Here is a 26,994-nt window from a genome sequence, read left to right as displayed (position 1 = left end):
GCTGCAGAATCACGTTGCGCCATGTAGACTCTGATTAGAATGCATACAGGATACTGTGCTTAAAGTCTGACAACAAGCTTTATTCCACTTAAATGCACTTGTCTGGAGAGCAGCTGTGCCGTCACTCTTTCAGTGCTGAGGTGCTCTGCTCACCCTCACCTAACGCCCCCTAGAGGCCACAAGGCTCATTACTGCTCAGACCTGCAGCTGGAAACGCTCCTTTGGAATCGGTGGAGCTTGAAGCCAGATTTTTCAAACTAGGTTTGACCTCCCGGCAGAAGGACAGTACATCAATCTTGTCTCGAGGACTGCATCACCAAATGTTCCTTTTATAGCCCTTTCTGATTAAGGTAGATGTAAATAGGCTTAGTTGAATCTTCAAACAAATGCATTACATTAATCCTGCTTCGGTTCAAATACAGTAGCTTTGGAATTTTTACATTTAATATAATAGTGTTTGAAGTGCACATATGATATGTATATATAAGTATATCGGTATCTGGCCGATACCCGGCCTTATTGGCTGTTTTATGATCAGGAACTAGAAATGAGAAGAATAGAAAATTGCCATTAATTGAATGCAATTATAAGGGAAAATGTTATACTGAGATTTAGAGGTATTTCTGTAAAATGCCTGTCTTGTATGAAATGTACTAGTGGTTTCGGCACTTGGTATCGGTATGTTTATTTAAATTCATTTTAAAGTGTGGTCTATGTATTTTATGAATAAATGGTAAAACTATTATAGAAATTGTAATTCATTTCATGCGATTTTAAAGGAAAATGCTATATTTAGATATATAGTTCTTTATTTTATATTATCCGTCATTTTTTTTTTTATGTATCAAAAGTACACTGGTGTCAGTACTTAGTATCGGTATCGACTACTCAAGGGTTGAGCGCTCATACTGGTGTCGATCTGAAAAAATAAATTTGACTCTGGGTCACTGCTGGGTCAAAAATAATCCAAGATTGGACCAACCAATGTTGTTTTGTTGTTGTTTGTTTAGTTTTTTTTTTGTTTGTTTTTTAAATAAAAACTACAAAATACCCTCAAAATTTGATTTTTAAAAACAAAGTTGGGTCAAATGGACCCAAATAGCAGGTCAGTCCAATTTTTAACCCAAATTGTTTTTCTTTTTTTCTTTTTTTTTTCTTTTTTCAGGTGCCATCCCTATTAACAAAAAAACAAACAAAAAAAACAAAGAGTAGGCTTACACCGATTCAACTTTGTTTATTGAGTAAGAATGTATACATTTTTTTAGTCTATAGACTCAAATGTACTTAATAACAGAAGTAGGCTAAAAAAAAAGACGTTTTTCTTTCTGCCTCTTGGTTGACCATATCTCTTCATTTGTCTTTTTCAGCTGTGGAAAAAGTAAATAGCATGCCTACTACGATGAAGTAAAAAGTAGTAAAGTAAACAATCCGACTCAAGTGAAGAACAAATATCAGGATTAAGTAGAGTAAGTACTTGTAGTAAGCTAACTGCAAGAAATTGGCTTCGAATGTGCCCTTCAAACTCCTTCGGGTCAGCGCGCGGGGTTCGATAAACGCATATCGGCTCAAAGAGAAAAGACAGCTGTGTGAACTCACGCCCCCCCCCCCCCCCCCCCCGCCCCCCACGTGCGCGCGCGCGCCGACGACCACGCGCATGCACCCGCGTACTCATCTCTCGTTAAAAAAAAAAAAAGGGGCGTGTGGGGCTGGCAGCCACTCAAACCCTCGGCGTTTTTCCATCAGAGCGGCGGCTGCAGCGGCGGCGCACGCACGTACGAGACGCGGACGGGAAGAAACTTGCTGTGGATTTATCTGCCGCTTTTAATGATATTTGTCTCGAGATAGTGGAACACTTTTGGGTTGGCCGTGCTCGGTTGAGACGAGGGAGAGACCGAGCGAGCGAACAGCAGCCCCCGGGAAGCGCGGGTGAATGCGGGGAAGAGAGCGAGGAGTCTTCGGGCATCGGCTGCGCGTCTTTACGCGGAAAAGGAAAATCGGCCAAATTGGCTTATTTTCTAAATGAACTTATTTTGATTTGTTTTAAAGACCACTTTATTTATAGAGACATTCTGAGGCAGGCTCAGCTTGGAAGTGACTGAACTCTCCTGTGGACAGGTGAATATAACATTTATTTATTTTTTATTTTTTAATTAAAAGAACGCGGGGATTTAGTGGCTTTGCGGGCTCTTCAATAATAACTAACTGCTAACTTTCACTTTTACCTTAATAATCAAAACAATCCTAACACAATTAATGTGACGATTGCGCACGTTATTGAAGCCTTTTTCTCAAATAAATGCTAAGCACAAGCCGCCTTTGTTCTTATTTGTGCAGCGTGACCCTAAAAGCAGCCTTGGGTTCAATTCCGCTACTTGTATCATTTATGCTTCAATTGATTTCCCCCTTGAATTTCTGAGTGCTTTTTTTTTTTTGGTGTCGGTGCTGTGGGGCAAGCTCGCATCGCCTCATCTCGATATAACAAGTGTGCGTGCAAATCGTCAAGCACAGAGAATTAAAAAAAAAAACGGCATTTTTCAAGTTGCAACAAGCGCTTATATAGAAGTTAGAATCTTATAGATAGAGACGAATTCTTTCTATACTTGGAATATTCCTGCAGGAAGTGTAGTGCATATTTCATTATTGTATTGCTCCTTGGAAAGAGAAGAGGGGGGTGAGGAGAAGGTGGTAAAGGAGAGAAAGAGATGGGGAGGAGAGAAAGGAAAGCCAAAGAATGAGTTAATGGACGAACAGAGCCTGGCAGCTGCGCTTTTACGCACAAAAAAAAGGTGCAACACGTAAAGCGGGTCAGCCTCAACCTGCAGAGGTGGTCGTTATTGAAGGAGTTCTTCCATCCTCAACTGGTAGTTTAACTGCTTTTTGATTTGTGAAAAGCGCACAACTTTGACTTTGCAACGCATGCTCACCTGCTTAAACGTGTTCCCCCTCCACAGCTGACGATCGCTCCGAGCCAACTCATTTGACTAAAAAAAGAGGCAAAAAGGAGGACCGGATCATTTCTTGACACACTGCGCACCTTTATTGGCTGCGGTGGCGAGGATATGGCCAACTCCGGGCAAGAAAGAAGAGTGCAGGCAGTTGGTGCGAGAGGAAACAGAAGCTGAATGACAGGATGCCAGCGACCTGAAGCACAAACGCAGCAGCCTCACTACAAGTTATTTTTTATTATATTTTTTTTCCAGCCAAGAGGCTTTTGGATGAGTTGATCTGGGATTTTTTCGCTGATTTTATTTTGGGTTTGACGAAACGAGGATGCATTGTGGATTAGTATTTGTCCTGTTGATGGGATTCCTCTTGGTGGCCAAGGCTTTCAAAAACGGTAAGTGACATCTGATATTTATATAAATAATCCCTTTATGTGTACTCTGCATGGTAACTACTAACCACAATATATTAAAAAAAAAAGTTTTAGCCCCAGTCGCTGGCAAACTCTCACAAGAACCAAAAGTCACTTCTTGATATTATTTGGAATTATTATTATTTTAAACATCGAAATGTAACACATTTTATTCAAATTTATTTAAATGTTAAAACGTCCGTCCACAGTTACATCCTCATTCAAAATCGGATTAAAATAATAATAATAATAAAATATTTTTATGAGTCACATAATTACAACATTCTTTTTAGGACACTTAGTTAAACAGTTTCTTTAACTTTACAAATTGTTTGCAACGCTTTTGTTCGTTACACTTTAAAAAAAAAAACGTGTTTTCTTACATTAAAACCAAAAACACGCTAAATGAATAAATTACTCAGTAACGGAACACCAAATAAACATGGATTAATAAATTGGTTGATTAACATAAACACACGCATACAAAAAAAAAAAGTTTCATCCCTGATCCACTCTGCATGACTTTTTTATGGGTTAGGGTTTACTTTCTTATAGTCTGCATATTTGAAGATGTAGACTCAATTAAATCATTCAGCAATAGTATCGCGATGTACTGATCCAGTCCAGCTGTTTTGTTCTCTCTTTCCACACAAGTTGACCTTTAGTTGTCCATTTGACGTTTCGCAGACAAATGCGGAGGCAACATCCGAATCTCAAACGCCAACTACCTCACCTCACCCGGGTACCCGCTGTCTTACACGTCCTCTCAGCGCTGTACGTGGGTGATCTCGGCCCCTGGCACCCACCAGCGGATCCTCATCAACTTCAATCCACATTTTGACCTGGAGGATCGGGAGTGCAAGTATGTACTAAGCCAACTGAGAAAACGAAAAATGCGTGGTGTAAATTGTACTTTTTGTACAAAGTGGCGTATTGATTTGAGTCTCTTTTGTTTAAGTGGCCCCATTCATCCCCTCTAACCTTTTATATTACTCGTGAAACTGCGCCATCTAGCGTTCGATGCGTCAGGTCACAAATGTCTCACCCAGCTCTTGCGGTCGTGCAATGTGCTCACTTCCTGTCTTTGTGGCACGGAGGAGTCACGTGGTTTTGGGCTGATAAAAGTGGTGTATTGTTGTCAGAGTCAGGGCAGACAAATCATAACTAGAGGGAAATTTTGCAGCTCTGACTCATAGCAGTAAGTATTAATTTTTTTTTTTCTGGAGAAGAAAAAAAAAAAATAAATAAATATTTTTTTCTTGTAAAGTTGGAAGCGCCATGTGATATGTTTGCAAAAAAAATCATCCTTTAGCGCATTCTTGGCTTCATGATAATCAATCAGTCAATCAAATGTATGAAAAAAAAAATTGAAGTCGTGAGGAGTCCCGCTTGCCAGTCTGTTGTCAGATTGATAGTTTGAGCAGATGAAACCAGAGAAAGACACTAATGTGATGAGTCGGTGTCATTGTGGGTGCCTGGAGGTGAGCCTTCGCCAGGCAGACTGCCTTTTTTCTGATTGCCTGTCTATGTGCATGTGTGTGCAGAGTGTGTCGGAGCCTCTGCCCCGCTCTGTCTCAGCTGTTTGTTTACGCTGCAGGGCTCAAGAGAGTACAGGGCTTTGCTGGATCCTGTTACTGTATCCCCACTCCACCCAAAAACCTGGACCCACTCTCCCTTTGTCCCTCCCTGAATGGCTTCTGTATCTGTTTGCAGGTCTTCTTCTTTTTTTTTTTTTAAACCCTAAGATTTTAGTCCCAATTTAACCTACCTTTGATGAATGGTTGGGTGTATTTAAAGACTGGATGCTTCTTTTGGGTCAGGTTTCTGTATCAGAGGGACTATGAAAGGAGAGGGTGAAGAAGCGACAGGAGGAGTGGGGGATGCCTTGCAACAATGATCATGCTAATCAAATTAGCCAGGAATGAATTTCCTGTGTCTCAACAGACAGGGGGGAAAAAAAGGATGTGGTCTGTAAAGGCTCAAGGAAGCTGCAGGATGACAAGAGGGTGGGATTTTAAAGTTGGTCGTTGTTGAATCATTCAGGATTTTGCTGGTCTTTTTTTTTCTTTTTTCCTTCCATCCACTTATTGTACAGACACGTCGAGTGCTAGTGACCTCTTTGTATTTATGTCCCTTTGGAGCTGCGCCTTACAAATATTGCCAGTGAAACCTCAGAAATCCAACGGTCTCACTATTGGGTATTTGCTGACATTTGGGGACAAAAATGTAGGATTTCCTTTCATAAGGTGTTAAAAGAATACACAACTCAAAATTCCTTTTCCGTTATTCTATTATAGGCAGTGTGCATGAAGATGAAAAGTGCACATATCGATGGCATTTGTTTCCTTGAAAAAAAGTTTAAGGCCAATTAAGTATCAAAATAATGACATACCCTGTAGACTCTAAAAAGAGAATTGTTGAACCAATTAATAAAATTGCTTCAACTGGAAGTTTAATAAATTTATAACTAATTCAACTTAATATATTCACTTTGGATTAATTTAATACAATCGCGTTTTACCATTTGAAGTAATTTTATTAAGTTAGTCAACAATTCAATTTGTAATCTTGAATTCGTTCAACAATTTTTTTTTAGAGTGTACGCTGCCATATTCAACATTGTTGCCCCCCCCCCCCCCAACTTTTATTTCACATTGGCATAGGTACAAAAAAAAAAGTGGCGGATTCTCACCAAAATTTATGTGGGCATGTGCAGTCTGACAATACTAAAATGAAACTCGCAATATATAATTTATTTTCTTCCCATAGAGAAAGAACATTATGTCGCCTATATGTACAAAAATTGTGGCTGGTCACCAACATTTATGTGCAAATGGATATAAATACTGTAATCATAATCTGAATATTGTATATAATAGTGAAACTCACAATATTTTAGATTATATTGACGTAATGTTACCACATTATGTGTATTGCGAGTAAGCTACATGAGATTGTTTAAAAAAATAAAAAAATCATCTAAATTATTTTTATTTTGAAATTGGAAGCGATTCATTCAATTCAATCGCTATTTCCTATGAGAAAAATAGATTCCATATCCGAATGAATTAGAAGTCGGACAGCATGTCGGATCATTTCCGAGGTTCCGCCGTAAATACAAACAAATATCAAGTTTGACGCCTCATGTGAACCATGCAGAGATTGCACTGGAAAGCTGGGATGTCCTGACCTCAAAATGGTTCTATTTTTAACCAGATGCTCTGATGTTTCATTTTTAATGGTTTTATAATGGAGCTGTTTCCATGGGTCTTGAGTTCTACTACACATTACTTTCTAACTTGTGCGGTGATCTCACTTTAGTATCAGCCACCCAACAGTTGGTGGTTTTTAAGTTTAGCCCGAAGCTCATATATTTTGTTCATTTCACAATATGACAATTTGTCACACGTGGGTGGGTTGTTTTGCGCAATACTGTATAGATGCTTGTGCTTTTTCAATCTCCATGTTGCAACTCCATTCACCAAAATCAGCCTTTACAAAATGGACACTGATGAGAGACAGAATGGCGTTCTTATCTGATTGACTGTCAGAGTGGGTGGAGGCGGAGGAGACATGGAGGTGGGTGGGGTGGTGGGTGGGGGGGGGGCACAGTGCAAGGTTCAGTGCACATGCTTTGCAATCTAATTAGTGAGCAAATGGAACACACATGCACCACATGTTCCCCAACATGGCCGTTATCAGCAAACCAAACAAGAAGCACTCAAAGTGGTGCTGGTGGAAAAAAAAAAAAAGAGAAAAAAAAGGCCGGACGCATTGGTGGTGGTGTTGTATGTGCGAGATACCCTCATTGGGTTTGTTTGGGGAAGTGCACGGGCCTGTATCCTGAGAGGAGGAGGAAAGCACTTCATCACAAAGATAAGGCGACTAAGTGAGCCTTGCGATTCTGAATGCGGAACGTGTTTACCTTTCACGCACTGCTGTAGACTTTCACAGAGCGGAGTTGAAGAGGGACGACCCTGGCAGGTACTCAAGTTTGAGCCGGAGGCACGGCCTGTGACGGGACGAATATTGCAAGTCGATTTGCTCTTAGAATCAGTAGAATAAGTATGATTCATCTAACAAAAAACGAGAAAGAAAAATAGAATAACATGTGAAATATGTTTCCCATTAAAACAAAAAGCTTTCCCATCCTAACAAGAAACTTTCTCGTCCCAATGACAAACTGTTATCCTAATGAGAAACGTACTTGTTAGGACGAGAAACCAGACACATTCGGGAAACTTTTCTCATCCTAATGAGAAAGTTTCTCATTAGAACAAGTTTTCTCATCCTAATTAGAAACTTTTTCATCCTAACGAGAAACTATTTAATCCAAAGAAACGTTCTCATATTTTGAGAAACTTTTCGCATGTTAATGAGAACGTTTCTTGAAAGTTTCTCATTAGAACGAAAACGTTTTCTCATCCTAATGAGAATGTTTCTCATTAAAACAAGAAGCTTTCTCATCCTAATGAGAAACTTCATCCAAACAAGAAACATTCTCATATTTTGACAAACTTTTCTCATCCTAATGAGAACATTTCTTATTAGAACAAGTTTTCTCACCCTAATTAGAAACGTTTTCATCCTAACGAGAAACTATTTAATCCAAAGAAACGTTCTCATATTTTGAGAAACTTTTCTCATGTTAATGAGAACGTTTCTTGAAAGTTTCTCGTTAGAATGAAAAAGTTTTCTCATCCTAATGAGAATGTTTCTCATTAAAACAAGAAGCTTTCTCATCCTAATGAGAAACTTCATCCAAACAAGAAACTTTCTCGTATTTTGATAAACTTTTCTCATCCTAATGAGAAAGTTTCTTATTAGAACAAGAAAGTTTTCTCATCCTAATGAGAAACTTTTTCATCCTACCGAGAATTTTTTTCATCCTAAAGAGAAACTATTTCATCCAAACGAAAAACATTCTCGTATTTTGAGAAGCTTTTCTCATCCTAATGAGAAAGTTTCTTGAAAGTTTCTCGTTAAAATCAGAAAATTTTCTCATCCTAATGAGAATGTTTCTCATTAAAACAAGAAGCTTTCTCACCCTAATGAGCAACTTCATCCAAACAAGAAACTTTCTCATATTTTGAGAAACTTTTCTCATCCTAATGAGAACGTTTCTTGAAAGTTTCTCGTTAGAATGAGAAGTTTTCTGACCCTAATGAGAATTGTTTTCATCTTAACTAGAAACTATTTCATCCTAACAAGAAACTTTCTTGTTGTAACAAGCAAATTTTCTCATTTGAATGAGAACATTTCTCGTTAGAATGAGAAATGCCTTTACCTGCGAGCAGTAGCTTATTTAGCAGACTACAAGACTTCAGAAAGAAAAACAAGAAACTTTCAATGAACTTTTCTCATCCTTAGAAAGTTTCTCGCAAGTTTCTCATCAGAACGAGAAAGTGTACTTATCATAATGAGAAACTTTTTGATCCTCACAAGAAACTTTTTCATGCTAATTAGAAACTTTCTTGCTGTTGCAAGCAAGTTTTCTCATTTGAATGAGAAAATTCCTCTTTAGAATGAGTAACGCTGTGTCCTGCGAGCGAGTTTATTTCACACTTCAGAAAGAGAAACGAGAAACTTTAGAGATTTTTTTTCTCATCCTATTGAGAAAGTTTCCCAAAAGTTTCTCATTAGAAAGAAAGGATTTTCTTGTCCTAAACATTTCACTTTCTCTCCCCCCATGTCACTTTAGGGTCTCTGTAATACTGGTCTGTACTTGCCGATATAAACATTGGCTTTTTCAACTATACATCTGAGAATAAATGTTTATTGTTCAAGGAGACTCTAAAGAGCGATTGATCTAAAAAAATAAATAAAACAGAACAAAGTTGTTTTTTAAGCATTCTTTTCTGTTTTAATGTGTAACCGAGGCAAAACCTTCAATCGTCCATCTGTAGCTGCAGGCTGTTCTCGCCATCTCACTCCTCCCTCCCCTGCTGACTCATGGAGGAGAAGGAGCTTTCAATACATATGATCCTGGCAGTCCTTATGAATCATTGATAACATCACATTTGCTGACCGTTCCGAAAAACATGTCTTGTAAAATCAATCCAAGACAGACAGTCAGTCAGTCTATGTTGCAGCACGTGTTTTATCAAGGCCGGGACTTGTGGAGTTTTCTGGATTCCATGGAGAAGAATTCCAAGAGAACTGTCGAGAGGGGGGGATGGACGAGATATATGGTGGAGTGCTACTATGCAAGCCAAGTTATTTCAAGAATGCCTTCTCAAGCGGCCTTTTGTGTAGGTGAAAGAACGAAAGCATCCCGCCTCACCACGCTTCAAAATCTGCCGCGGCCCCCCTGCCTTCAGGTGACCGTAACTCAAAGCTCGGAAGGCACTTCTTTCCTTTAATGAATTGTAGTCTTCCTTTTACTCTGGCTCCCCCCGCCTCGCATCTCCTGCCGTGTTGCTCCTGTGGAGCTGCTCGGCCTGCTGGGAAGGCAAACATTCTCCGCTGTGCGCCCTTCTCCAGCAGTCAACCTGCCCCTTCCTGGTATTCCGGACCAGGTTTGGACTCCAAAGCTCAGGAAAGAGGAGAGGGCAGGCTATGACTGTACCCGGGATCTATTGTTAGATCTTCCTTTGACATTTGAAATCCGACTGACAAAGAGTGCCACCTGTTACTGAGAAGTGAGAGGAAAGGACGGAAGGGTGTTTGGGTGATCTTTCTAAATCCTATTTACCCTCCACCTGAATACCACAGAAACTCCATGATAAAGAGCGGTGGACCTGCACAGCTCTAACTTTCTGTGAAAGTCTCCCCTCCTCCAAACTCTCTTAACCCCCCTGCAATCCCACCAGAGTGGGGCAGTGGACTGTGCGGTCATTTATCAACTTTTGTGATGGTTGTGGTGACAAAAAAAACATGTTTCCGGACTCCTGAAGTTAAAGAGTACGCTGCAATATTGCTGCGGTACTTTTCCTACTTAGTATATTTCTATTAGCAAAAGCAAGTAGATCAGATAAGCAAGCTCTGATAATGATCCTGATCATTTGAATCAGGTGTGTCGGAGAAGGGAAACATCTAAAACAGGGGTGTCCAAATCCAGTTCACAAGGGTTGCGATCCTACATGTTTTAGTATCATTTGAATCAAGTGTGTTGGAGGAGGGAAACATCCAAAACAGTTACTGTACTTGACTCAAGTGATCAAGTCTTGACCATTTGAATCAGGTGCGATGGAAGAGGGAAACTTCCAAAACAGGATGTCCAAATCCAGTTCTTGAGGTCCTCTATCCTGTTTTAGATCTCTCTCGCATCCAACACACCTGATTCAAATGATCAGCTCATCTGCAAACTTTACCAAAAGTCTGATAATGAGCCTGATCATTTGAATCAGGTGCGTTGGAAGAGGGAAACTTCTAAAACAGGGTGTCCAAATCCAGTTCTTGAGGTCATCTATCCTGTTTTAGATCCCTCCCGCATCCAACACACCTGATTCAAATGGTCAGCTCATCTGCAAGCTTTACCAGAAATCTGATAAAGGAGCCTGATCATTTGAATCAGGTATGTTGGAAGAGGGAAACTTCTAAAACAGGCTGTCCAAATCCAGTTTTTGAGGTCCTCTATCCTGTTTTAGATCTCTCCCGCATCCAACACACCTGATTCAAATGATCAACTCATCTGCAAGCTTTACCAGAAGTCTGATAATGAGCCTAATCATTTGAATGAGGTGTGTTGGAAGAGGGAAACTTCTAAAAAAGGGTGTCCAAATCCAGTCATTGAGGTTCTCTATCCTGTTTTAGATCTCTCCCGCATCCAACACACCTGATTCAAATGATCAGCTCATCTGCAAGCTTTACCAAAAGTCTGATAAGTAGCCTAATAATTTGAATCAGGTGCGTTGGAAGAGGGAAACTTCTAAAACAGGGTGTCCAAATCCAGTTCTTGAAGTCATCTATCCTGTTTTAGATCCCTCCCGCATCCAACACACCTGATTCAAATGGTCAGCTCATCTGCAAGCTTTACCAGAAGTCTGATAAAGGAGCCTGATCATTTGAATCAGGTATGTTGAAAGAGGGAAACTTCTAAAACAGGGTGTCCAAATCCAGTTTTTAAGGTCATCTATCCTGTTTTAGATTTCTCCCGCATCCAACACACCTGATTCAAATGATCAACTCATCTGCAAGCTTTACCAGAAGTCTGATAATGAGCCTGATCATTTGAATCAGGTGTGTTGGAAGAGGGAAACTTCCAAAATCAGGGTGTCCAAGTCCGGTTCTTGGGGTCCTCTATCCTGTTTTAGATCCCTCCCGCATCCAACACACCTGATTCAAATGATCAGCTCATCTGCAAGCTTTACCAAAAGTCCGATAAGTAGCCTAATCATTTGAATCAGGTGTGTTGGAAGAGGGAAACTTCTAAAACAGGGTGTCCAAATCCAGTTCTTGAAGTCATCTATCCTGTTTTAGATCCCTCCCGCATCCAACACACCTGATTCAAATGATCAGCTCATCTGCAAGCTTTACCAAAAGTCTGATAATGAGCCTGGTCATTTGAATCAGGTGCGTTGGAAGAGGGAAACTTCTAAAACAGGGTGTCCAAATCCAGTTCTTGAGGCCCTCTATCCTGTTTTAGATCTCTCCCGCATCCGACACACCTGATTCAAATGATCAGCTCATCTGCAAGCTTTACCAAAAGTCTGATAAGTATCCTAATCATTTGAATCAGGTGCGTTGGAAGAGGGAAACTTCTAAAACAGGGTGTCCAAATCCAGTTCTTGAGGCCCTCTATCCTGTTTTAGATCTCTCCCACATCCAACACACCTGAATCAAATGATCAGCTCATCTGCAAGCTTTACCAGAAGTCTGATAAGGAGCCTGATCATTTGAATCAGGGGTGTTGGAAGATGGAAACATCTAACACAGGGTTGTCCAAATTCAGTCCTCCAGGGCTATTATCCTACATTTTTAAGATGTGTCCTTCCTCAGGAAACGTAAAACATGCAGGATAGTGGCCCTCAAGGACCATATCATACACCCCTATATAGCATAACTTTTTCTATACTGTTATGCATTTTACAATAAATTATTCAATTTCACTTCTGAATTCACCAAAACCCACATGAATGTTTGGAACCCGATAATCGTTTTTTATATAAAAAAAAAAATTTCAGCCAAGGAAGAAATAAGAGGGAACAATAAATGAAACATTGGGCAATTCTGAGCAAACTTAGTGTAACTGCCTTCTCTGAATTCAGTTGTCATCCTTTACTTCTCTTCAGAGAGAAAGGCATCCATGTAGTGGGAGTCCAAATTGGAGCTGCAATTGACAAAATAAAATACGTTGGGTGGCAACGCTTCTCTTAATGACCGCCTTCCACAAAAGTGTCCCAAATTATGCACCTGGTATTTTGCACACCAATAGACCACTGCAGTTGAACACAATGGAAATCAAATTGCCTCTAAAATTGCACTGAAGCGTCAGCTAGAGTGAGCAATCTACTTTGAACACTTGTTGTTTGCGCCTCACAATAATTATTGCAAACATGTTTTGTCAACATGGCAAAACTTCATCTTGATTACTTCATGCCAAAATCAAGCCGTTAACAAGGCAGGTGAGCCATTGAAGGCAAATGAAAGCCACTCTGCTTACAAATGTTAAGTGTTCACCTTATCAATTAACCAGAGGCAAGAGAAGAGTCCGGCACACAGAAACACGATTGACCTTCACTCTCATTACTCTCTTTCTTCATCACTTTTAAACATAAAAGGTTACTCCCCGGCTAATAAGCAGGATTAAAGCAGGCTCCTGCACATGTGCGATAGAAAGCAGTGCGAATGACCGCGGGTGTTTTTTTTTTTTTTTTTTTTTTGTAATCTGCTGGTGAAGTGTTTCACCTTGGCGAAGACTTGGAAGGGCAACCTGATTGAAAAGCTTTCCGGCTGTGGCATCTGCCATCCTCCCCGCTGCTTCTGTCACCACTTTGATTCATGCACAACCGGACCACAAGCGGGAGGTGAGCCACTCTACCTCGCAGCGGGAGGGAGATGCACTTCACAGCGGAAGAATATAGGAAAAGGAGGGGAGTGAAAAGGAACGGGACAAGGGGCAGTGCTCATAAATAACCTGCTGGATTTTTAAGACCGCCTCTTTGGTTGTTCCTCTCGATGTCGGGTGTAGCGGCACATGTTTGCTAGGGATGGAATGTTGCTCAGATGTCAGCACGCTGTTGATTATTTTTTTCTTCTTCTTTCATCTTTCGAGACTTCTTTCCAACTCCTAACCGATCCAGGCCACCTTACTTGGAAGTCTCTTTCTGGAAAACAAAAACTGCTCTCTAAATTGCTTCGACGTTTCTACAAAAAGAACCATAACTAGAAAATCATGTTTGAATGCATTTTTTTATTGAAATGAATACATTTTCCTTGACTGTCAGCTGGGATAGGCTCCGCTTCCCCACAATCCTGAACAGGATAAGCAGTGAAGAAAAGGAGGATCAAGTTCAGGATCAAGTTCAGGATCAAGAGAGTTTTAAGTTCATTTACAGACAGTGACTATAGTTGGGTTTCCATCCACCCATTTTTGTTCGAATTTTTAAGAAATGTGAAAATAAAACTGAATGGAAACGCTAGAAATTCGAAAAAGGGCCAAAACTGTTCAAAAACAATTTTACGCTTAGTGGGGATGGATTTTGAAGCTTATCGAAAAAAGGAAAATGCGAATTTTGGCTATGGAAACAGGTTTTGCTAATAACCGCTGGCAAGACCGGATACACGTCGCACGTTTTGACCGGATATTACGTCACACGTACGTTTGAAGTCCCAGAGCAATGTCGGACGATAAAGTAAGGTATGCTTGCGGGGACGAGGAAACAGAAATCTTCTTGGAATTAATTAAAGAAGCGAATAGTAATGCTATTTTAGATGGAAAACAGCAAAGAAACGCTACAGTTAATCAAGAATTACAAAAGCAAACTCATACGACGTCATCGCACGGCGCAGTCACTTCCTGTTCTTCTTCTTTTGAATCACTGGTGGATCCCATCTCTATGGTGTATAGCGCCACCTACAGCAGCAGAGTCCCCTCTCTTAATCTTCGCAAAAGAAGAATAGATGAAATCGGGCATGTCCGTTTTGCGGATGGAAACCCGATTTATGTTTACATGCAGTCAATAACACTTTCACAACCCGAATATTGCTGATAATCAGGTTTTGAGTGAAAGGTTATGTAAATGCGCAAAATCCCGAATTTGCTCTTAATCCCCCTATGTTACCTCTTTTCTAACCTGAATACTTCTTCATATAAATGCGTATCAGAGAACGGAACGCTATTTCCAAGGAATTACAGTCTACAGAACAGGAACTACTACTACTACGGCGGCCATCTTACGTTGCCACTCGCTAACTAACTTGAATACATTGATTTCTCCCCAATGTTTTCACATTATTTTCTGTTTCCGTGGTGAAATATATACACACATATACACGGGGGATAAAGAGGAAACTGACATGAATATAATGGCTTTTGATCGTGGAAAGTTAACTCATTCACTCCCAACCATTTTCACTGAAGCAACCCACTTCGCTCCCGGCTGTTTTACGGGATTTTGACGGATTATGCAAGGTCCACAGAATATTGTGTTCTATTGCTATAAAAAAACATGGAACCTACCAAAATAAATATTAGAGTCTCTTCTTTCATCAGGAAAGAAAAGTATATTTCAATTAGTATTTAGCATTAGAATATAGCTAAATTTCATCATTATTCACAAATCTGTTTAAAACCCAGGGGAAAAGAGCTTCTTTTTTTTTCAACATGGCCCTGGTTGATCTCCTATACTCTGCTACCACCTGCTGGCCATTTTTTTTTTGTAACGACTACTATTGCTTTAAGCATCCTCATCAGGTCAGAAGCTGGATCAAAGCCCACTGTATGCGCTCGCGTAACAAAAGCATAGAAAATGTATGAATATGTTTTTGGGACCATGGCAATATTTAAAATAGAATGTTTTTATACATTTTTTGGGAGCAAATGAAAATCTATTTGTGCAATGTTGCCCGCTTGTCGCGGCTTAGATCCGTACACGTATACGGCAGCAACTATGGCCACTCCACAGTCTTATATATGACTACTGTATATATTCATATATAACTCCGTAGTCTCATATACGAACATAATAAATATTCATATGTAAGCTCGTAGTCCACTCACACATGTAAATAAACGGGTTATCACGAATATTTCAGAAAACGGAATTTTGACCTTACCCATGTATTGACTTCATGTAAATGTAGTGTAGTGTAATGTGTCACTGTCCAGGCTTGCCTGACTTGTTTTGCCCAGTAATCTAAGCGTATTTGCATCTTGTGATTTTGATTGATGCAGGGCTTGTGCTAAGTCTCCTTTTTGTTGCACTGTGCTTAAACAGATCTACAAAGGGGTCTCAACAACCACAGGATGCCTTATTCAAAGAATTAACTAGATCCCATGAGGGCATTTGAATGAAATATAGTTTGTTTGCAGTGGGTAAGAGAGTTGCTAGGTAGGAAGTTAAGCCCGAGACCCCCAGGGTCATTTTAGGTAACTGTGTTTTCACACAGCAGGCTTCAAATTGCTGGTGGTTGTCCACCACTCAACGTGGCGTGATTCGGCCACAGGACAAGCAGACAGTGATTGATGGGGCGCTTGCCTGCTGCGCTCTGGTTGAGTTGGAGCCACTCACAATCTCTCGCTTTGTTTGCTCTTTGCTTGATCTCGCCTCACTTAAGTGGCTCTTTCTTTTTCATTGCCGCCACTGTTTTGTGTCACAGCTTTATGTCTTTTGTTGGACGGCAGTAATTGTTGGGGGGGAAAGGAGTGTAAATGCATTTGAGAAACATTTCATTGCATTGTCTCTATTGTCCCACCCATCTATGCAAACATTAAGAAAAATAGGCAATTCATGTACCGGTAGTTTAAATTGCTAAACTAAATGTTTTCAGTTCAAAGGGACACGACACAATAACGGTACATAAACACTTACTGTATTTTCTAGTTTGTTGGGTATCTCCGACCAGAGATTTATCATGTTCTATGCACCATATGAACCACCAATTTCCTGTTCCTGCATCAAGGTTATTGTTCTGTTTATACCCACAATCAATCCCAAACAAGGCTTTTTCTCAGGGTCTGAACACAATCTACCTCACTCTCAGCCAAGGCTGTGTGTCCGACGACATGACCCGGTCACACAGCAACATGCCCAGACTGATCTCTGACACCCACGTCGTCATCACCTCCATCTTTCTTTTGGGCATTTAGCTGCCTATTATAAGAAGAAGACAAGCTTTGTTTGGGCCGTTTGCCCCTTTGGTAATGAAAATGCAAAAAAAGAAAAAAAAAAGGACTAGATCTCTATATTTTGCTACTGATAATAAAAATACAATGATAGAGTGCTTATATGTTTGTCAATATATGAAAACAAAACCGAAGAAAAACAACTCTTGGAAACTTGTGAATGCATTTCCATTATAAATTGTAACACCTAAAGTAGGTGCGACGGGTCTTGAACTGGAAAATTGTTTTTATTTCAAAATTGCGAGTGCATTAAACTGAACCGAATCTTTCGTATGCATTGCATCTTCTTTTATAAGAGATTAGAGATAATCTTCAAAAGCAAGAACTGTGGCCTTATCGCAAGATGATGACTGTAATATTTTGCTATTGAACTTTTTAAGCTTTGACGATTACAACTTTCAGTGCTGAAGTCAAACATGTCTACATTATTATCTGCATGATGATTTGTATCCATGACTGCTTTGACGTTGCAGTTGCGTGGGACCCCTCCCCTTTAGAACAGCAATCGCTATGTAACTAGCAAATATTCAATACAAATAGAGGGAACGGCAAAGTGTGTCCAGAGCGCGATAAGAAACTGTACTGGGGAAATCTCTTTCCGTTCTCCTATCGAGCAAAAATAATTTAAACTTCTTGTCTTCCTTTCTGTTTTGTTGTTTAATGTTAATTGTTCTCGGCTGCCTGAACCTGACACCTGACATCCTTCTCAGTCCAAATATTTTTTCAAGGCTTCGTGTCAAAAACCACTTGCTGAAAATGCGGAAGCACTTGACGAAAGGTGGGCATCTGTCAATGACGGGCCGACATAACGACGGAAGTGCCCACCTCTGTAAATCAGTGAAGCAGTTTAACTTCCTTCGATTTACTCCATAAAAATATGAATATTTAATGCTGTGTCAATATTGTCTGACAAGATAATGATACAATGCACTCTCTACTGCTCAGTAGAAACAGGGCAGTGAAAAGACGGTAGTTTTTGTTTTATCTTTTCTTCCTTCTCAAGCTACGCCTTCACTATCGCTCACCAGCTCACTCAAAAATCCGTTTTTCCTTTTAAGGGACCCAAACCCACCCACATCACAACTCTTTCCTCATTTCTGCCCATTGTGACAGTCAAGAGCGATTTGAACAGCACCCAACAGCTTTTACCTCGGGTTGACCTCAGTTTCAACTCGCCTCCTCCCCATCCTCGCCTCCTCTCTCGCATCTCCGGCCCACTTTGAATGTCGTGCGCTCCTCGCAGCTCATTACCGCCCAGCGTCGCTCGCTTGTACAAGCAGAAAGTCTCACATGGTTGATCTGATGCGTGTATCTGTTGGTTTGTCTCGTCTTATGCGATTTCTTTTACAATGTAGATTACCGGGTTCATTTAAGTTGAGGATTGTATCCTTTTTCAAGCTAGCGACACCTCCACACTTGTTTGATTTCTATGATAATCTTGTGCCGTTCCTCATGCAAATTCTCCCATTAAAATGTGATCGTCATACTAGTGTAAATAATATCACTGCTTTCAAATCATGTAGACTTTTGTGATGCTCAGTGAAGGACATGAATCCATGACAGAACAAAGGCAGGAGGAACAAAATCTTGTTCAGTACAGGACATACAGTAATAGCCTCGATGTGCCGTTTGGCGGCCATCTTTTGCCCTGCTTTGCTTTACCCTTGACCTCTCATCGCTGCCGCAATGGCGGATCATCTGGGTCACGTCACCGACCCCTGAGGAGAACTCTCTCTTTGCTCACCTCTGCCGGCTCCTCTCTCCTTTGCAATCAGAGATCCTTTCAAATGTCAAGGCGGGACAAATGGGAGCTATTCCCGCCCGTAATGGCCCACAGAGATGAAGGGGGTTCTCTCTCTCTCTCTCTCTCTCTCTCTCTCTCTCTCTCTCTGTCTGTCTCTCTCTCTCTTTCTATGTCTGTCTCTCCCAAATGCACATTAATTAAGGCTTTTTCTTTCCCGTATATACAAAAGAGACTCTTTGTTCGCAAAAGTATATTTTCAAGGTTCAATTTAACCATCCACCGAGTGAAGCAATTTATTTCCCAAAGCACACTTTAAACTGCAAAGTATATTTAAAAAAAAAAAAAAAAGTGTATATTCTACTTTAGCCTTTTTGCATACACTTTTATTATGCTATTAAATTTGTGACAATAGACAACAAAACTTGATGGATACCGTCATTTGTAATTATGAATAATTATGAATAATTTTCTCTGTACTTGTGTATAATTTGGTCCTCCACTTTGCTGGTATCCTTTATTATTAGAGTGACTAATAATTGTAAACATACCAATAAAGTGCTTTAAAATCCAGGTTAAAAAAATAAGCTCCTTTCCTATACCATATTATTAAGTAGTTTTTTTTAAGTACTTGTTTTAGACCTTACATAGCAATGCATACTTGTGATTTAGACCATCTGCTGCAAAGCAAGCTATCTCAACCCACATGCATAGTGTGAAAAAAAAAAAAGCCGCCTCGAAGCAAACAACAAACTTCTCTTGTCAATGTGGCCTCATGCATCTAAATGAAGGATTATTCTGTATATTGTATACGGAGGGGGTGAATGTAATAATAGAGTCTAAATAGCCAGATTCATTAATGTGATTGTTGTTGTCTACAGATCACACGACAGTGTAATTTAGAAAACTAATAGATGGAGGCTGGCTACTTCCATCAGTGGTAATGATAATTGCAGTTTAGGAATACGCTTAGGCCACAAAACCAGAAACATCGGCAGCTAAAAATGTGTCCCAAGCGACTGTGGCCATATTGGGGGTGTCAAAGCCAAAGAGGACCGCTTGATGGGTACAGCTGGGCTTTTGAGGGCAGAGAATTTTCCCCTTTCTTATCTTTCCAACCATCCCTGTGGCAATGGAGTGGCGAGAGAAGTAATCACGCCCTTTTTCCCTCACTGACGAGGAACCACGACTGAAAACACATCAGCTCTGATTGGCGGGTGTTTTATCCTGCTGTGTTGCTTTGCCACATCCGAATACTTCAACTTTGATTTGGGGGCAGATTATGGTGTGGCCAAATAGATGTGTTTTCCCTTTACTGGGCAAGGAAACACATATGTACAACTTATACTTTGTGTTAAAACAACAGAACCAATACCGATACCAATACCAAGTACTGATACCACTAGTACTTTTGATACATAAAAATCCCCCCCACCCTAAAAAAAAGGCAGATAATTTTAAAGAAAGACTTATATACCCCTATATAGCATTTTTCCTTAAAATTGCATGAAATTCATGACTATTCTCTCTCTTTTTTTCTTCTAGTTCCTGATCGTAAGTATTGATCCCTTTCAATAAGGAAGGCTATTGGCCCAATTCCAATACCCAGGGCTGGACTGGCACAAATAATCAGCCTTGACATTTTGACTTAGGCCCGCCGGCCCAGCCCGATTCCTGACCACCCTTGGCTACCACGTAGCTCTACCCCTAATGTTTATTGGTTCAGTTTGCTATTGATATTGTAAATTGATTAATGGGCTGCTTCTTCTAAATTGTGGGCCGGTCTTTTAGGGTTTAAAATGGTGGCAAATAATAATTGAATAGCACCACATCTGCCCCAAAAGACGCCGGCCCACCGGGCATCTGCCCGGTGTGCCAGATGGCCCGTCCAGCCCTGCCAATAGCTGGTATCAAAACTCACTCATCCCTACTGAAAACCATCAATAAACAAGTTCTACGCTATTTTTGTTATATCCGATATGTGCAAAAAGTCAATATTTATATTGACGACAATATCATTGAAAATAATGAAACAAAAAATATGAGTCGTATTTTAGCTAAATGTGTATAAAGTCAAAGTATACATATTGTGCATTATGTAAATGCTCCTTAGCTCCTTATTTCAATATGACTCTTATATTTGGACCTCATTAAGTCTACCTGATGTTGTCTGCTGAGGAGTGTATTTTGTCCCAGGGGACATTATAATCCAGCTCAAAGAAACAGAGTTGAGGTCGGTTTTCGAGTGAAGGGTAATGACTGTCATATGCGAAACAGATTTACATGGAGGGGAAAGTTGAGAAGAAAGACCATTTTATCTAAGCCGGGATCAAAACATGGAAAAAGCACCTCAGCGATCATCTTGTACAACCGTTAATGATGTTGTGACTGTGCCCCCAGTGACAGTTTGTAAGCATGTGGGCCCAACTTTCCTGACAGCTGACAAAAGCTAATTTTCCTTTTTAAGTCCTCTGGGGCCTCCCAGACCTGCAAATCAGTTGCTGAGGCGCTTTCCCCCTATGTTGCCCTGAGATGTTTGAACATGTTGTAGGTGACATGTTTTCATACAACAGCCTTTAGAGGAGGACAGCTGCAGAAAGAGAAATGTCAGCGAACGTAGCGTGGATCTAATTTGGGGGTTTCCATAACATGTTTGAGCTTTTTGAGGCTGATTAAGAAATGTAGCTTCCAAATTTGATCACAAAAAGCATTTCAAGTAGGGAGACTGGGGCTAGTTCTATCACTTTTTATACTTTTATATATTTCTTGGAATAAATACATCATATACAAACATGTATACCAGATTAAATACCAAAGTATTCGGTATATTTTTTGTATTCATGTCATTTTCATACTTGAGTTATAAGCCATGTGACATGTTGCCCCACCAATGGGTAAGTTGTCACACTATATGGGTAAGATGTCTCATTGGATTTTGCAACTAATAAAACAAGGACAAAATTATCCTTGTTCTTCTGTTTTTCTTTGTTTGTTTTTACAGCCAGATCAATTATTTATCATTGATCTTGAAAATGTACCAGTCATTGAGCAAATTTTAACATAAAATATTATGAAGTGGATTATTAAAGTCTTTAGGGACTCCTGGCATATAGGTCATAGCGTTCGGCCTCAAATGCCTGTTTTGCTTCCCTTAAACTGGAAATTTGAGATTAAATGGAATAAATAAATGTAAAAAAGCATTTCAGTTAATGGATGGACAGTTCATCATGAAACCTAAACCTGTCCTGACATGTGGGCATACTGTAGTCCAATCCAATTTTAAACAATGAAACAAAACCTGGCAAATTAATTTCCTCACTCTTCAGACTTATCATCTGAAGAACAATTCTGGCATACGTAAACAGAGTTGCCAGAAGTGCATTTTTCATTGGCTCATTCTTTGCATATGTGACAACAAACCTCAAAATGACTGAGACAAGTTGCCCCAAACTACCATGTTGGCTAATACTTGCTCTGGTTATCTTAAATTTAGCTTAAAACAGAACAGTGACTGAGGCATGACAAGATGCCTGAATCTCTCCTCTAACGAGTCCACATGATTATCTGTTAGAATTTGTCCACGAACGACGCCTGTTTCAAAATACATGAAGATGAATTTTTTTTTTTTACTTTGGGTTGTGCAAAACAGATAACTGGGACTCAAGTCACCTCACAATGTGCTATTCTTTTCTCAGACAGTACACAACCCCTAACCATTTATATGAAGAAAACTAGTATTACAATTTTTCGTTGCGCCCTCTGGTGGAGAAGAAAATTGCAATGTGACAACTAACCCCGGTCTCCCTACATTTATAGCCAGCCTGTCGACAGACTACAGTATATTTCCATGGGAAAAGTGCAGGCAATATAAATGTTAGAGTGTCAGACTGAGGGTTTGTTGCCTTCTTTTTTATCTTTGTGAAGAGCTACTAATGTTCTTGTCCAATGCTAGCCAATTGCTTTCTCTCTGTGCCTGGAGAAAGACGGCAGGCTAATACATTTGAGTCGGTGAAGCGAAGGTTGTACAGAATTACTTTCGCCCCCTTTCCCCTCCGAACACACCCTCCTTTTTCATTTTAATTTCCCCGTTGGATTGACAAACCATTTTCACTATTAGCACTGTGTGTGCGCGCATGTGTGTGTAGCTCCAGAGCAGACAAGACAAATAAAAAGGTGCAATGTTCACACCTTAATTATATTGTCGCGAGGCATAAGAACAACATCCGCCGCAGTGATATGACGCGAAATGACACCACAAAGGCCCCGAGAGGCAGAATCCAACTTTAACTTGACAGGTTAGGGCATTCATGACAAGCTAACCCTAAAACTGAGGGGCCTTTTGGGATTTAAAACCAGCCTGTGTTTCCTTTACGATTATAGATAAGAGACTGATACATGACCTCTGTCATTTCTAAAGACTCTCAAGTTTTGAAATAAATCCTCACAGGTGTAATCGGCACTAGAATAGACAGGAGAGGCTTTTCAAAGGTGTTAAACTGCCCCACCAAGCAATTTTACCATAATGCCTTCCAGATGATAAGAGTCTAAATGGATTTGCATTAGCACAGGGAGTGTGGAGTCACTGATGCGGAACTACTTGAGGTCTGGCTGACAATCCACTCATCAAGGCCTAATAAAGACTTTTTTTTTTCATGCTTTTTGGCATTGCATACACATAGTGCAGCAAGCACTACAAAAAAAATTTCTCTCTTTACATTATTCACATTGTGTCACTTTTCCCAGCACCATCTGAATTGATGATAAAAACATGATGTGGCTGATTAAAAATGCAAACTTTTCCTGGAGAGAAAAGAGAGACTTTGCAAACAGGGTGCATAAAAACATTAAAATAAATTTAACATTTATTTAACATTTTAAATAAATAAATAAATAAGTAAATAACATTTAAAATAATAACTCATTCAAGCATGTGGCATAAAATCCTTGTATCTCTTTTTTTCCAAGCTAAGAAACGTGGGGCGCTACTTAGCGAACCGCCAGGCTTCCCGTTCTTTTCTCCATTTGTTGGTCATTTTTTTACATTTCTCGGACAGGTTTCTGATTCTGATTTATGGCAAATATCTGTGGAAAAAAAGGGAAGCTTAAGAATTATACTGGGGAACAATTATGAAGAAAAAAAATAATTTGGCATGCTGATTCCAAAATTGCAGTCAGTTTTTTTTTCTGGCATGTCAAATTTTTCTCCACAGATGAGAAAAATTCCATTAAGTTCTATTTTATTCAGTTTATTTTAGTTCTCAAAGCTTAATTATAACTATCCCATATTTGTGTTTTATTTAAATACATACACATTTATTTCCTCTTTTTTCTTCTTCTTTTTTTATGAAAATCTAAAAAACTTGTCATGATAGAGAAAAATCATCAAAGAACAGTTATGGATCCCGTGCCCAAAAATGAGTTTAAAACAGCCGTCAGATCTAACTCAAGAAAAATTATGTTCCCCAGTATTATCAGTCAAGATTGTGTGCTTTGATTAGGAAATATAATTTAAACTAATTAAACCAGCAAACATTCTATGAACTTGTAGCACCTGCATCCGAGAAAGTAACAAGCATCATTACCCCAAAACGATTCCTTTATTTCAGGAGATCCTTTAAAAGGAAACTCCCAATCCATTAAATCACATTACTGGGGAGAATAACATTGTAAACACCATGTGAGCCTAGTAATCTTTTTATTGCGTTGCACTTGATGAAGAAGCTGAAACAAAGTAGTTCTTGTTAAAGTTGCACGAGCGGGAAAAGTTCCCACAGCTGGTGGGAAACAAAGAGCATGCAGACGTTTTGAGGCAGGAAGCAGGAAGAAAGAATAAAAATACGCAAATGCCTTGGCGCTTTTTAAAAAAGAAATAGATCTTCTGTCATGTCAGTTGTAAATCACCTCAGGGGAGTAACAATAAAAGGAGTGGAATGTTATGTTGAAAACTTGACAGTGGATCCTTTTTAGTTATCTACATTTTCTGTTAACAGTCGTCAATCTGACTGACAATAATGAATTGCTTCGCGAATTTTTTTTATACTAGTGCTTAATACAGAGGTATTTGGGGTTTAAAAATGTTGTGGTCACATTTTATATCATCTCAGTACACTCACAGAGATATTTATAAGCCTAACTTAAGTTTAATGTAATTTATTTACATGACAAATCCCCATTTAGTTTTTTTGACAATTTCAACACAAACCTACTAAATAAACCTTATATGATACATATTCATTATTCTAATAAAGCCTATTTATTTGAACTGCATAATCCTCAGGTTTATGTATTCAGTATCAATAAAATCTAATTACTCTAAATGAATGATAATGAGAATATTTATTTAAAATACATAAATATTTTGTTTGCATTGCATAATAATCAGGTTTATGTCCATTTTTGTCTTCATTTTTTCATTTTTTACATTGTTTTCGGAATGCAACTGAATGCAGACATCCCAAAAACATAAAAATATATATATATATATATAAAAAAAAGGAATTATACTTTATTATTAAACCAAAGGAGTATGCATTTCAAATAAATGGGCTTTATTAGAATAATGAATATGTATCATATTAGGTTTATTTGGTAGGTTTGTGTTAAAATTATCACAAAAAAAAAAATACAAAATGGGAATGTATGTAAAAAAAATTACATAAATCTTAAAAGTTAGGCTTCAATATTTCTATGAGTGTATGATGCAGTGCAAATCTTCATGACTGCAAAGTAGTGCGCCACTGAAAAATGCCCATCGATCCATCATCGCTTATCTTTACTAGGGTCTCGGGTATACTTCAGCCTATCCCTGATGACTATTAAATTAATATTTCTCAGCCAAGAATAATAACAAGCATGCACGTATTAACAACCGGAACCTTCGATGATCTCTACTTCTGCATACCTTAAACTGTGTGTGTGTGTGTGTGTTTGCATCATGTCTCCTTTTCCCAGAGTCCTATTTCAAAGCTTATCTGCTTCTAAATCCAGTTCTGACTCAATTAGTCCGCTGTTTCCCCTCTGGTGCTGGAGATCTAAATTCCATCGGCATGTAATTTTTAGCGCGGGTGCGTGTTTAATAGATTTTGCACCTGCTCTTCAGGTTGAGTGCACGTGGAAGGCAGCACATCAGCAGTGTTTGTGTGGGTGTGTCGAAATGATATTATGATAATATAGACACCTTCTCAACCTCATTTGTGTGACGGAAAAACAGGCTTTTCTGTATGTAGCTCATAACGACGACGATTCTCTTGTCTATCCCGCAGGTATGACTACGTGGAAGTGCGAGACGGTGTGGATGAGAGCGGTCAGTTGGTCGGCAAGTACTGCGGCAAGATCGCCCCCTCTCCCGTGGTCTCCTCCGGAAACCAGCTCTTCATCAAGTTTGTCTCCGACTACGAGACCCACGGAGCTGGATTCTCCATACGATATGAGATCTTCAAGACAGGTTGGCAGAAGCAGCTAGCGTAGCATAGCGTCACTATTGCGCATTTTAATTATTTTACCTAGAATTTTAAAGACCCAGTGTGTAGTTCTTTGCGTGAGCAAACGAGCATCTCGGTGAGCAACGGCGACTTGGCAGCCATGGTGAAGCTCGGCGAGCGACGCCGAAAGACCGAGTTAGCCGGAATTAGCCAGAGCAGCTAACAAGAGCGGCTAGCGGGAGTTAGTCGGAGCCATAGGCTGGAGTGGCTAACAAGAGCGGCTAGCTAGTAAGGAGCTAGTAAAAAAATAAAAAAGTAAAAGCTTGCGAGAGTAGGCTGCGGTCGACCCAATGGGTCAAACAATCGATGCAAGCACCACCAGGGCTAGCTACATTCGAAAAGTTGTCCTTTGGGCAGCCGTAGCAGGAAGATGGCGGCGAAAAATGGCAGCCTTTTGTAAGGTGAGATTACAGCCACGTAATATAATTAGTAATTGGTGATTATTAGACATATCTATCCATCTATCTATCTATCTATCTATCTATCTATCTATCTATATATATATATATATATATATATATATATATATATTATACTATATACTGGAATTCACAGTATGGGCTTTCATTAATTGCGCATTAAAAAAATAAAATAAAAAAAAAGTAGTGATTAATTTAAAAAAAAGTAGTAATTAATTGCGCATTAAAAAAATAAAATAAAAAATAGGTAGTGTTAAAGGAACTTTAAATTAACACACATTTTTACACCCCTACTTAAAAACATTTATTTATAGGATCTCTTTCTAATTTCATGCCTAGTTTGTGAGGCAGCAAAGCATCAAAATGACATGTTTGCAATATGGCAAGCAATATGCTGCTTTTCAACCAGTGTTTCAGACCCATATGTTCCACGATTGCTGTGCTATTTATCTGATGTGAAATATCGCAGATGGCGAAAGGCATTATTTGATTTGTCTGAACTTGATATCAGCAAGAAAGTGTTATTTCTTGTTACTTATTTGAACAGATTTCAGGATTTAGTTATCCATTCATTTTCAATACCACTTCATTTTCATGGTCACGACAGGGGCTGGAGTCAATCTCAATTGCAGAAAGGCGGCCTCCACCCTGCAGTGGTTTCCATTCAATTGCAGGGTGGTTATAAGTGGGAATCGATCCCATGCCAGCTG

The 26,994-nt window shown here is 39.5% G+C and overlaps 1 protein-coding gene across 2 annotated transcripts in view; it reads left to right on the top strand.

Annotated features, from left to right (window-relative positions):
• The first annotated feature begins 1,728 nt into the window (after positions 1-1,728).
• The window catches only part of nrp1a (neuropilin 1a), a 77,531-nt gene continuing 52,265 nt past the window's right edge, over positions 1,729-26,994 (top strand). For both annotated transcript variants that reach the window (XM_077554361.1, XM_077554360.1), the window contains exons 1-4: positions 1,729-2,115; positions 2,952-3,337; positions 4,043-4,217; positions 25,647-25,828. In XM_077554361.1, the coding sequence (XP_077410487.1) occupies positions 3,271-3,337; positions 4,043-4,217; positions 25,647-25,828 (424 nt within the window). In that variant the 5' untranslated portion in view covers positions 1,729-2,115; positions 2,952-3,270. The remainder of the gene's footprint in view (positions 2,116-2,951; positions 3,338-4,042; positions 4,218-25,646; positions 25,829-26,994) is intronic.

The sequence above is a fragment of the Vanacampus margaritifer genome, chromosome 20, assembly GCF_051991255.1.
Source record: "Vanacampus margaritifer isolate UIUO_Vmar chromosome 20, RoL_Vmar_1.0, whole genome shotgun sequence".
Taxonomy (NCBI): Eukaryota; Metazoa; Chordata; class Actinopteri; order Syngnathiformes; family Syngnathidae; genus Vanacampus; species Vanacampus margaritifer.
Note: the sequence above shows the minus strand (reverse complement) of the source record. Positions and strands in the feature narration are given on the sequence as shown.